Source organism: Gossypium raimondii, chromosome 12 (assembly GCF_025698545.1).
Source record: "Gossypium raimondii isolate GPD5lz chromosome 12, ASM2569854v1, whole genome shotgun sequence".
NCBI classification, from domain to species: domain Eukaryota; kingdom Viridiplantae; phylum Streptophyta; class Magnoliopsida; order Malvales; family Malvaceae; genus Gossypium; species Gossypium raimondii.
In genome coordinates, this window is record NC_068576.1 from 16,847,483 (window position 1) to 16,860,410 (window position 12,928).

Below are 12,928 nucleotides of genomic sequence, written 5' to 3' on the forward strand. Positions count from 1 at the left end.
ATGAACTCAAGCGTCAAGATCGATTCAATGCTATATGAAGTATTACCTCGAGACTTATATTGCTTAAGGTGGAATTAATGGAATATCGAAGATGGACCTTGACCCGTTACTTATGAAGAAGTAAGAACCAAAGGTATAAAAAGGTGGATGAACGCCACACCAGAATGGTGATAAGTTCAAAGAGTCGGGTTGACACCACTAGCTAGCTAGATAGGTCAGAACGAGACTCAAACAAAATAAGATAGGAGGTAACCTCACAATCAAGTTTAATAATAAAAAATGTCTAACCATGTTACAAAGAGAAATAAACTATTTATAGAATACATATGATAGCCGAATGGATAGAATAAACAAGCTTAAAGATTAAGTAATTCGGCTTTAAATGTGCTAAACTAATCTAGGAATGTATCCCTTAAAATTTATGTCTAAATTTGGCTGAATGAATTTTCAATGGGCAGCTTCATGGCTAAGGAAATGAACTTGGTGGCTGGTGAATGCATGGGAGGCCAATAGCCTTGTCTAGGTTCGGCCAAGGTGTGAATGGACACTCCAAAAGATGCCTTTTGGCCGAATAGGTACATAGGAGTTCAATGGACAGCAACTGATGCATGTAAGTGGACATTCATGCACTCTCCCATTCATTGTAATGAACCATTCATGTATCATCTTTAAAATCACTCATTCGTTGTAGATAGTCATTCATGCATCCACTCATACGTTGAATCAACATGTTCATGAATCGGCATTAATGGTGTTCCCACATTCGGTTGTACCTACAAAAACAAAGAGCAAAATTAAATTCAAGGTATATTCAGCTAATCTTAAACTAATTAACATCAAAACATATTAAATAAGCAAATTAAAAAAAACACATAAATAAAACATAGCTAATGATAAATTCAGCTAGCTCAAAAGATGTGAAACAACTTAATGAACTGAATTGAGCTAAATAATTCGACCATGAGTTGTAGAAAATTAACTAATACTCAATTTATTTAAACAAAAAATTAACGAGCTGAAAGAAAGCTAAATTGAGCTCGAATGAGCTGAATTGAGCTCAAATGAGCTGATTGGAGCTGAAACGAGCTAAAGGAGCTGGAATTGAGCTAAAATCAGCTTGCACTAAGACGCATGGATTCCCCAATGGATTAGCACGAGCTTTCCCTTCATTAACAAACTGATTCTCGTTCAAAATTCTAAGAAATAATGCTGAAACAGCTTCTTGGAATCGCTTGGACCGCGCTCTAATCATAGGTCCTTTTGGGAGCTTATTGGGATTGAAACTAGGACTTAGAGAGCCATGGGGCATGGTCACATCAATCTTCCACCCAAATGGTCACCACAAATGCCTTCATGAATTTCTCGTATTACGAACTCAACCTCAGACGATGATAAATAACGCAGCAGCAGATGTGAAAACCCCTTTCTATACAATACACCCTCTAAAAGGGTATACATAAAAATTTTAGGACAAAAAGAATTATTTTAACCTGGTATGTAATTGAGTAATTTAACAATTAACTACACAATATTCAAATGTCTAATTTATCGATTTAGAATTTTTTAGACATGTATGATTTGTGACAACGACATACCTCGCAACAGCTTTGCATTGTAGCTTTGCGAGCTCTTTCTTGTCCAGATTATCATATGCTCCTTACAATGTGCGAACTATAAGAGCCATCCATGTCTCCTCCTGATCTATACTCAAAACTTGTGGAATATCGTAGCTCAGGGTATCCTTGTACTCCAACATAATTTTCCCTCTTTGCTCAATGACAATAGAGGGTGCTTATTTAGATAAAACGTCTGCATGTGTGTTGTCACTCCTTGCAAACTACTTTATCTGAACTTTGTCCATTCCTGTGAGCAGTTGAGCTGTGACTGAATGATATCTCTTTAATACTGCCTCCTTTACCTCGTACTCGTCATTCATTTACTTCGCCACTAACTGTAAATCTGTATGGATGATTAGATCTTTCACTCCTAGCTGGCGTGTGGAATGACGAAAATGTGCAAGTGTACAAAATCGCAACAAGTAATAAAGTGACAAGTATTGTCGAGTTATCGTATCCATAGGGACTATGCAAGCGAATATATATGAAATGTAAAATTTAACAGTTTGGTGGAGGAAAAATATGTTGATTTGAAGTGGTGAAATAAAAACTAAAAAATTAACTAAGTCCTAACTAAGAAAATAAAAATAAAAATTCCAATGCACGATTTCTAAAAATGAGTTTAATCAATACGACATAAATGTGTTAGATCAATTTTATTCTTTAACTTAGAATAATTAATGTTGTGTTCATGTTATTACGAATAATTTCACAAGAACTCAAGAAATTGGTAACTAATGCACATATTCACCTATTAAAACCCATTATCTCTTAAACATATTTTCATGTCAATGCAAACAATTAATCAAATTTTAATAAGCAAGTATAAGATTAAATGAGGTAACGATATACCGCTATATTAAAATAATTTAATCACAATAATCTTACAAGTTATGCAAGGTTAATGTATTGTTGAATACCGTTGCTAATTTAACCTTCCTACCTTAGAAGATTAAACATGCATCAATTAAATATTGTGTTAATTAATTATAATTTCAATCGGTTAATAATTAATTCAATTGCTACCTTAGAATTAAAATGTAAGCATAACGTAGGCACGATTTCATTTAATTGAACAATTTACTAATACCTAATAACAACACAAACACATTTTAAATAACATAAGCGGACAACATGCAATTAATCTAACACGAAATGAATTTAAGTCATTATAATTAATTGAAGAAAAAAAATGAAAATATTCATGTTTATGATCGAAACAAAACTTAAAACAAAGTTAAGAGAAGGGAACTAGAAGAGCAAGTCTCGGTAGTTTTCCTAAGCCAGACTAGTGCGCTCCTCTTCTATGCTCGTTCTAATGATCCAAGGCCTTCATGAACACTCTATTGCTGCTACTCCAAGAGGCATGTAAACTCTTTTTCAAGAGGTGAACTTCGCAAAGGAAGAAAGGAATTTAAAGGCAACAAAGAAAAGTGAAAGTGAGAAAGTGAGAAAGAGAGATGTGTGTAGTGAGAGATGAGAAATGAGGGAGTGAAGAGGGGTTTATAGGTGGAGTTGGCTGCTAAAAATAGCAAAAAATATTAGCCACTCCCTCTTCCCTTGGCCGACCATGCATGGTAAAAGGGATGGTTTGACTTGAATTTGCTATTTTTAGGTTGTGGCTAAAAATAACAAGCTTGAAAAGATGAGGGGTTTGAACGAAATTAAAGGAAATTTTAGGAGCTGATTTGTAATTATAAAAACAACTAAAATAAGTTGATCGGGTCAACTATATGGGACGGCTTGGGCTACCATATTCTTGATGGATCAGTCTTTTTCACTCAGCACAATTGGGCCCATTTTTCTACATTAGGCTTATAATTAATTTTTAACCCAATTTATGTTGGATAAAAATTAATTATAAAATGTGTTGAATAATTATTTTTGGACCGTCTATGACTGGAAAAAGAATCAGCCATACTCTTGGTTCACTTGATCCATAATTTGCCTCAACGGTTCAAGTTTTCGAGGTGACTATCGAGCCGGTTTTCACCCTTTGTGCAAAACTATCAAAAACACATAAAATTTGTGTAAATTTATTATAAAAAATAATTAAAATTCAATATGGCCATAATTTTAGTGCATTTTATAATTTTTGACAACAATTACTATGAAACTGCATGAATTAGAGCTAAAAATGGGCTGAAAAAGTCTATATATTTTTGTGTTTCCAGCGTACTAGTTGCAACCTTGATATCAAAGGTTCATATTCTACTGTGTTTTTGGATGTTTGAAATTCAAAAGATGATTTGTACTGTCATTCATTCCCACTAGGATAAACTAGAAGTACCCCTACTTTTGACCCTACCTTGGCTGCGGAGCCATCAACATAAACTAACCAGCTTTTTGAATTATCAGTTGTATCTTGAGGTGGACTAACTACTAGATTTTGTACAACAGATAGAAAAGAAATCTTAGAATAAAGTGTAAGCTCATCACATATTACTATAAAAATAATGAGTTAAATTACTGGTGTTCGCCAATGTTCACAGGAGATTGCAAATAACATACACATTTAACTTCGTAAAACGTTTATTACCCAATATTTCAAGTTATAAACTATATTACCTTCTGGATCAACAGACTTCTTAAAAGAGCACTCGACTATAAAGTTAGCTAATATCTGCCCCTTTATTGTCGTTTTTGGGGGCGAAATCCACGCCGAACTCAGCCAACTCGATACTCCACTTCGTCACCTTTCCTTAGGTATTAACTTTAGATAATACTTCCTTTATAAGTTGATTGGTCATGACGAAAACTGGATGAGACTGAAAGTAAGGACGCAACTTGTGAGCTGCAACAATCAGAGCAAAGATCAATTTTTCAATTTTTAAGTACCTCAATTCACCATTCTAAAGTATCTTACTAACGTAGTATACTAAGAATTGGCGAATGTCTTCTACTCTGATTAGGACTGCTGCAATTGTTTCCCCTAAAGTAGCCAGCTAGATATAAATAGAGGGTTTCTCCCACTTGTGGTGACTTTAGAAGTGGTGGGGAGGTGAGGTATGACTTAAACTTTTCAAAGGCTGTTTAGCACTCCTTAGTCTACAAAAAGAAGGTCCTCAAGGTTTTGAAGAAATGGAGGCATTTTTCCGTCATCTTGGAGATGAATGAGTTAAGTGCCACTATTCTTTCCATGAGGCGCTGAATATCTTTAATTGCCTACAGAGGAGGCATTTCTAAGATAGCATGGATTTTCTCCGAGTTCATTTCTATCCTCTTCTCTGAGATCATAAAACCCAAGAACTTTGTTAGCTCGCATACCGAAAGAACACTTTTTCGGTTCAACTTCATGTTGTAGGCCTTCAAAACAACGAGCTCCTCTAACAAGTTTTGCACATGTTCCTCCATATTTGCACTTTTCACCAACATATCATCAACATAGACTTCAAGACCATGTCATATCTACTCCTTGAAAATTTTGTTTACCAACCTTTGATAGGTTGCTCTTGCGTTCTTGAGGCCAAAATGCATGACCTAATAACAGAACAACCCTTCCTTGGTGATGAAAGTTGTTCTCTCCTGGTCACCTTGATCCAATAAAATCTGGTTATAACTTGAAAATGCATCTATGAAGCTCATGAACTTGTGACCTGCAGAAGCATCAACCAAACAATCAATCGAAGGTAAAGGGAAGTTTTCTTTGGGGCACGCATTGTTGAGGTTGGTGAAATCAATACATATCCTCCATTTTTCGTTTACTTTTTTCACCATGACCACATTCGAGACCCAATCTGGATATACAACTTCCCTGATAAAACTTGTCGAGAATAATTTATCTACCTCCTGCCTCATAGCTTCCACCACATGCAGAGCAAACTTCTTCTTTTTCTACTTAACAGGCTTCACTTTAGGGAGTACATTTAACCTTTGGAAAATTACCTGTGGGTTTATCCCTGGCATATCTACTGCTGACCAGGCAAAATCATCGGAGTTCGCCTTCAAACACTAAACCAAAGTGTTATTTTCTTCAGGTAATAATTTGATGAAATCTTTATTGTCATTTTTTCATCGTCGTAGAATAGTTGTAAAGTTTCGGTGTGCTCTGCTGCTTCAAGTTTCTTACTTCTCTCTCATCCCTCGCATCTAGGCTATCCAAGTCTAAGGCTTGACTAGCTAACTCTGTCCTCTGCGAACTTTGCCCCCTAGTTGCAGGCTCTCGTGCCTGTTTCACAAATAACATATAACATTGCCTTACTGTTTACTGGTTGGATCACATGAACTCAATCCCTGTCTTTATCAAAAATTTAATTTTCATACAAAATTTTAATACCACCATCTTCGCTGTTCTCATTATCGAACACCTAAAAATGGAGTTATATGTCATAGGATGGTCCATAGCAAAAAATTATACATATTCTGTAGCCGTATGCTCACCATCTCCCAAGGTGACTAGCAAAGTGATAGAACCCTTCACCTCTACTAGTGATTCGCAAAACCAAATAGAGGATTAGCCTTGGACAAAGCTTATTCTTTCAACCCCATCTTTTGATAAGCCTCCCAGGTTAAAACCTTCATAGCACTCCCACTGTCAACCAATATTATTCTAACTTCAAAACCTACGATCGTTACTGATACAACCATTGGGTCATTTCTTTTTTTGTCGCACACTAGCTCCTCATTGTCATTACCAAACTCAACACTCTATTTTCCCTACTGACACTGTCTCTTGGGTGCTTTAACTAACATGACACACCTCATGTGAGCTTTCCTCTTTGCATTAGAACTTTCCCAATCCTCATCCATGCCTACAATCACATGGATAGTGCCCCTGACCTTCTGCTTACCTTTGGGATCACCACAAGAACTTTGACCCTGCTAAGTAGTAACCTAATCCACAAACTTGTGAGCTCACCATTTCTCACTTCCTCTTAAATAACATCCTTCAAAGTAAAACAATATTCAGTTTTATGCTCCAGATCATCATGGAAAGCATATCTATCCTTAGAATTTGACCTCTTTGTACCATGCTTCATAGGAGACGGGTTAGGCAGGATGCTTAAACTCTTTACTTGATTCAAGATATAAGCACGAGTAATGTTCAATGAAGTGTTGGCTTTAAACTTGCCTTGAGGGATGTATCTTCTTATCTGCTCGGGTTGAGATCCTTAAGGAACCTGAGGAAAATTACCCTATGTTTGCGTTTTCTGCTGCTCGTCTCCTCGGGCACGCAAAGCCTGATTAGGCGACCCCTATCTATTGCGAGCTCCTTCTCTTTTTCTGATTTGTCTACCATCTCTTTAAAATGTGTCATACGTCACCCTCTTAATCTCTTCTACCTCCGCGAACTTGTGAGCCCGCTCATATAAGTTTGCCAAACTCTATGCCTGTTATCAGTAAAGGAGTACTGTTCATATTCATTCTACACTCCGATAATGAAGGCATCGGTGGCCCAATGTCCTCCAGGTTCTTCGTATTCATTTGTTTGGTTGAATGTAATACTCATTTAATGGATTGAGTATTGCTTTCCTACTACTTGTCTTCCCCTAATAACTATTCTTTAGTTTCACCAAAGAATGACTATTCCATGCAACATTGAGTAAAAAAATATTAATTTCTAGCTTAGTCCTTAATTTAAAACTTGGACTTAGAAAATATAAAAATAAAATATTTAAAATATTTGAATATAATTTAATATAAAATATTTAATTTCAAAACATAATTTAAAATAAAATATTTTAATGGGCGAATAAAAATATAGTAAAATAAAAAATGTTGTTAAAACATTAAATGTCTTTGAACATGTAATAGATAGAGAATTTTCATCTTTCATGAAACGACAAAATAAAGTCGTTATGTATGTGGAAACGATGGTCATGATATTATGATGATGATGATGATGATGATGATGATGATGATGGATGGATGGATGGGTGGGTGGAATTGGAGGAGGGGGAGATTAGAGGGAAGGGAAATGATTGCCAAACTCCATCCTTAGAAATTAAATGATTAAAATGAAAAAACAGAAAAAAAAGAAAAACAATAAAACTGCGCAGCCATAGCCGCCATTTCCAGTTCCACCCTTTTTGTGATGATTAATAATAAAAATTGTTATTATTGTTTTTCCATTTATTTACAATCTCTCCCATTTTAACTTTCTTTCTATAAGATAATATTTTCGTTACTAGTTTTAAAAAGAAAGAGAGAGAGAAAAAAGATAATATAGACAGACAGAAAGACGAGAGAGGGAGAGATAGAGACTTTTAAAAGCACTGAATTAAATAAAAAAAGCCAGAAAAGAAAAGGAAAGGTTTAGTGATTCTAGAGAGATAGTAAAAAGAAGAAGCCAACCAGTATTTAAAGGCAGCTTCAAACCAATTGTTGCTCTGGCCATCAACTTCTCCGTATTTCCTCTCCTATGTCAAGGAAAAAAAACCCAAGAAGAAAATAAATACACAACAAGAAGCCCTTAGCTTAGCTTTTTTTCTTATGATCTCGAAGTCCTAAGCTTTCTACACCTTCTCTCTTTACTGCTTTTGCTTGTTTCAGACGTTATTGACGGCTACTCTCTGACCTTGAAAAAGCTGCGTTTTCACCTATATAAACCCTCGTTTCCTTTTCCATCCATTTTCACTTTCACTATAACATAGAGTGTGAAAAAGAAGGAAAATTATGGGAGGTGATGACGAGTGCGTTATAGTGGTACGGGAGTTTGATCCTAGTAAAGATTTAGCAAGTGTAGAAGAAGTTGAAAAACGATGCGAAGTTGGTCCCAGCGGCAAACTCTCTCTCTTTACCGACCTCTTGGGTGACCCTATTTGCCGGGTCCGCCACTCCCCTGCTTTTCTCATGCTGGTACAACTCCTTTTCCCTCCATTACTACTATCCCATGCTTCATGCTTCTTCTTGCGTTGTTGCCTTAATTTTTTTTAAAGGAAAAAACAAAAACACTCATATTGGTTTATGTAATCAAACAGGTGGCTGAATTAAGCTCCACCAAAGAAATAGTTGGGATGATAAGAGGTTGCATAAAAACCGTTACTTGTGGCAAAAAGCTCTCTCGGAATACCAAAACCAATGATCCCTCCAAACCTCTCCCTGTTTACACCAAAGTCGCTTACATTTTAGGCCTTCGGGTCTCCCCTTCCCACCGGTATTTACTGCTCCACCCAATCATTAACATTCCTTTAATACGTTAAAACCTATAGTAATCAATGGTCTTAATTTTCTTCTTTTTTTTTTTTTTTAATTTCTCAGGAGAATGGGAATAGGGTTAAAGCTGGTACTAAGAATGGAAGAGTGGTTTGTCCAAAACGGCACTGAATACTCTTACTTAGCCACGGAAAACGACAACCAAGCTTCCGTTAATCTCTTCACTGATAAATGCGGCTACTCCAAGTTCCGTACCCCTTCCATTTTGGTGAACCCCGTTTTCGCCCATCGACTCCCTGTTTCCAACCGAGTCTCTCTGATTAAGCTGTCCCCATCCGACGCCGAGTCGCTATATCGGCGTCGTTTCTCCACCATCGAGTTCTTCCCTCGCGACATTGACTCGGTGCTTAATAACAGACTCAGCCTGGGGACCTTTTTGGCAGTGCCACGTGGATGTTGCTATACGCAAGAAACGTGGGCCGGGTGTGATAAGTTTTTATCCGACCCGCCAGAGTCATGGGCGGTTTTGAGTGTGTGGAATTGCAAGGACGTGTTTAGGTTGGAAGTCCGGGGCGCGTCGAGGATGAGGAAAACGTTGGCTAAAACGACAAGGATAGTGGACAAGTTGTTGCCGTTCTTGAGGTTACCGTCGATTCCGGAAGTGTTCAAGCCGTTCGGTTTGCACTTCCTGTACGGGGTGGGAGGGGAAGGGCCATCGGCGGCGAAGTTGGTTTATGCGCTGTGTGCACACGCGCATAACTTGGCCAAAGAAGGAGGGTGCAGTGTGGTGGCGACTGAGGTGGCGAATGGTGAGCCGTTGAAAGCTGGGGTCCCACATTGGAAAAGGCTATCGTGCGATGCAGATTTATGGTGCATCAAACGGCTTGGGGAAGACTACAGTGACGGGTCCGTCGGTGACTGGACAAAATCACCCCCTGGACTTTCAATTTTTGTAGACCCCAGAGAATTCTGAACTTCAAAAGTCTAAATACCCAAGAATGCAAAATCTATATACTAATATAATATAATATTTAATATTTAATATTTTTTTTAAAAAATATTTGAGATTTTGGGGGAGAGAAAAGTGGGACTGAGAAGATATGGGTTTTCGGTGTACCAAAGAATATGAATATCCCCTGTTTTATATATATTATTTGTTAGGTCTATCGATTTTGTTTTTGTAAATGGATTTGGCTTTTAAGATCTTGTTTTAGCCAAACAAATATCTCTTTTTTTTACTTTACGGTCCTTTTAATAGGGGATGGTATATCATTTTAATCAGAATATCCCTTTAAAGTCAATTATATGCGTATATAAGAATTTTCTCCATTTACCCTCCATCTTTTATAGGAAGAACACATCCAAGGCAAATAAAAATACATCGGATCACATGGGCATAAAAATGGAACCTAAAAAATTTTAAAAAACTTTTGGTGTTGTTAATGGAATCTTTAGTATAAGTATTGAATATAAAAAGACTTGAGATGGATGATGATGATGGGAGATTTGGCTTTTAGCTGCCATGGGTGTTTCATCTTTGGCTTAGGAAGGTACACACTGAAATTGATAGGAAATATTTCTTTCAATGCTTGTCTTTTTTAGTTTGAAACCATGGGCCATGTACATGTAGGATAGATCCTAGGATTGTGATATTTTTTCCTCCTTTTGTTCATGACAACAAACCCATCCCCCTTTTTTCTTAAAAAAGACAAAACATAAATAATGATAATCATGTATGAGTAACTTTTAGTTAAGGCTGTAGCTGTTATTTGGAACAAATGCTATTCGAGCCGGTCAGAATTTTGAATTACAAATAAATTGTATCATTAGAGGTTAATTGAAAATCAAATAATGTTAGTTGGAATGTTAAAAATAATGAGTCATGGTGAATAGGTTATACATGCAATAAACGCCAGGATGAATGGAGGGGGTGATGAGTTACCAACCAAAGAAAGGGAGTATTAGGTTGGATTTCAACCTCTATGAAGTGATCTTCACGGGATTTTGCAACAAGTATTCATAAGAAACATGAGGATTGAAAGCTCTATTGGAAATGAAAACTACACAATATTTGTATCATTTTTACCTACTTTCTACTCCTCCTTTTATTGGATAGCATTAGCAATACCATCCATCATTTGCCTAATATTTTCTTCAAAACTTCATTTCTTAATTAATTATGACACAAAGGTTTAAGTAGACTATCAAAATTTAAAAAATGTTGTAAAATATATAAGTCAACTAGTATTGGATTAATTTTATAAAGCTGTCTGCCATTTGTTTTGTATTTTGGTTTGTGATTGTGAAATTCGGTAGTAAAGATTTATATTTGTCAATAAAGTCATATGAATCCCAAATTTCTCTCATGGAAAAAGAAAAAGCAATTGATTTCAGCAGTGTTTGAATTTAATATCACTACATATTATCCAATATGTAATCATGAAAGATATTCTAATTCCAAGTATTTATCCTTACTTTTATTGAAAGAAGGCCTTTTAAAGTAAATAAAACATGCGGAACTTTCAAACATATACTCTTACAAAAAAGCCATTATATTTAAAAGAAATTTATGACACATTTTAATTCATAAACCTATCAAATAACAATTCTAGTAAATAATAAATTGTGTAGAACCAATCCAATTTCTTCATTTATTAAATTATTATTTATTCTTAATTAAATTAAATTTATTAATAAGCTATGATCAAGAAATTAAATCATTTTAGAATACTTTTATAAAGAAATCATATTTTAAAGGGTTGATTTATCTCTAATTAATTTAAATTAATATGAAATAAACATAAATATAAATATAAATTTTAATGTTTATAGATAACTCAAATGAAGAAGCTATATTCTACAAGAATTTTCTTGTACTCAACTGATTGACACTATAAAAGGATGTCACCTTCAAGCCATTCAACAAACATTAAGAATCTCACAAATTTAAACGTCTATAAGTATAAAGATTGAAGCATGAGGAGAAGATTTTTGAAGATTAGAAACTTTTTCCAAAATCTCAAGATATTTCTGAAGAAATTGAAGAATTAGAAGAAATCTAAAGAACGTTGTATTAATTCTGAAGAAACTAGTTTTTTATCTTGTTCAATCGATAAAGGGAAGACTAAACTCATTTTCAACATCAAGTTCAGAAGGTCCTTCAAGCAAAATTATCTATCCAAGGTCAAGCCTCAAGGACCCTTAGATCAAATCTCTCACTCATCCAATTGCATTGACCCAAAGGAGATAAAACTCATTCTTCAATATTAAGCCTCGATTACCCTTGAATCAAGCCTCATCAACCCAAGATCAACTCTTGAATACTCTTAGATCAACCTTCAAGCAATTTCAAGCAAGTAACTCTCTAAACCAGTTTCCAAGATCACATCTAGAAGACCCTTGGATCAATGTTTTATTGAATAGAAGAATCAAAGGATTTATCGAGAGATTACAACATCATGCAACTCTGTGAAGAAGGAAAAATCACCACTTGGTTAGCCATCCTTTTGAAAAGTGATTACAACATCATGCAACTCTGTGAAGAAGGAAAAATCAAGTTTAAAAAAGAATTAACATCATCAAACTTAACATCAAGCACTATGGTTTCTATAACACCTCAAACTTGGCCCGAAAGCCTGGTCGGATCCAAAGCATCACATTGATCACCTAAGGGACCTGCTCGGTCAATTGGTCAATAGTTTCATAAAATAAAATAAATATTTGAAAATGCGATCACATTTAAAAATTTTAAGCATTTATCAAAATGAAAAACTTAAGCATGTTAGAAAAACTAAATATTTTAAAAAAAAATTCCATAAATCATTATAATTTTATAATCTATAAGAAGAAATCAATAACTCTTATTGGATTTAAGGCGATGTGACCCATATGTCACGCAAATAAATGAAATTGAATAAAATATTTAGAAATATAAGTGGTCCTATGTACATGCTTTAATAAAGAAAATTGAAAAAGATTAAAGTCATTACAAAAGAAAAAGTCTGAAAATTTTGCAAGAGCTTGACCTAAAATTTTCATTTCTCTAAATTTAATTGAATTTCGAGTTTAAAGAAATCATCAATAAGTATTCTATGTCATTTTCAATGTTTTGGGCTTAATTGGGTAAAAATACAAGATGAGGAGAAAATGACATTTTTTGTCATTTGGCACATATGGGTGTTAAATATTAGTGTTTATAAGCATATTTAGTGATGGGA

The 12,928-nt window shown here is 35.1% G+C and overlaps 2 protein-coding genes across 2 annotated transcripts; one reads left to right on the top strand and one right to left on the bottom strand.

Moving 5' to 3' along the window:
• Positions 1 to 5,096: 5,096 nt before the first annotated feature.
• On the bottom strand, positions 5,097 to 6,855 carry LOC105762021 (uncharacterized). The gene is made up of 6 exons (XM_012579943.1): positions 6,751 to 6,855; positions 6,316 to 6,434; positions 5,893 to 5,923; positions 5,686 to 5,784; positions 5,502 to 5,567; positions 5,097 to 5,405 (listed from the first exon to the last, which is right to left on the bottom strand). The coding sequence occupies exons 1-6, from the start codon at positions 6,853 to 6,855 to the stop codon at positions 5,097 to 5,099; spliced, it is 729 nt and encodes a 242-aa protein (XP_012435397.1).
• Positions 6,856 to 7,938: 1,083 nt separating this feature from the next.
• On the top strand, positions 7,939 to 10,040 carry LOC105763433 (probable N-acetyltransferase HLS1). Its single transcript, XM_012581668.2, has 3 exons — positions 7,939 to 8,414; positions 8,537 to 8,712; positions 8,817 to 10,040. The coding sequence occupies exons 1-3, from the start codon at positions 8,232 to 8,234 to the stop codon at positions 9,682 to 9,684; spliced, it is 1,227 nt and encodes a 408-aa protein (XP_012437122.1). The 5' UTR covers positions 7,939 to 8,231; the 3' UTR covers positions 9,685 to 10,040.
• The last annotated feature ends 2,888 nt before the right edge of the window (positions 10,041 to 12,928 follow it).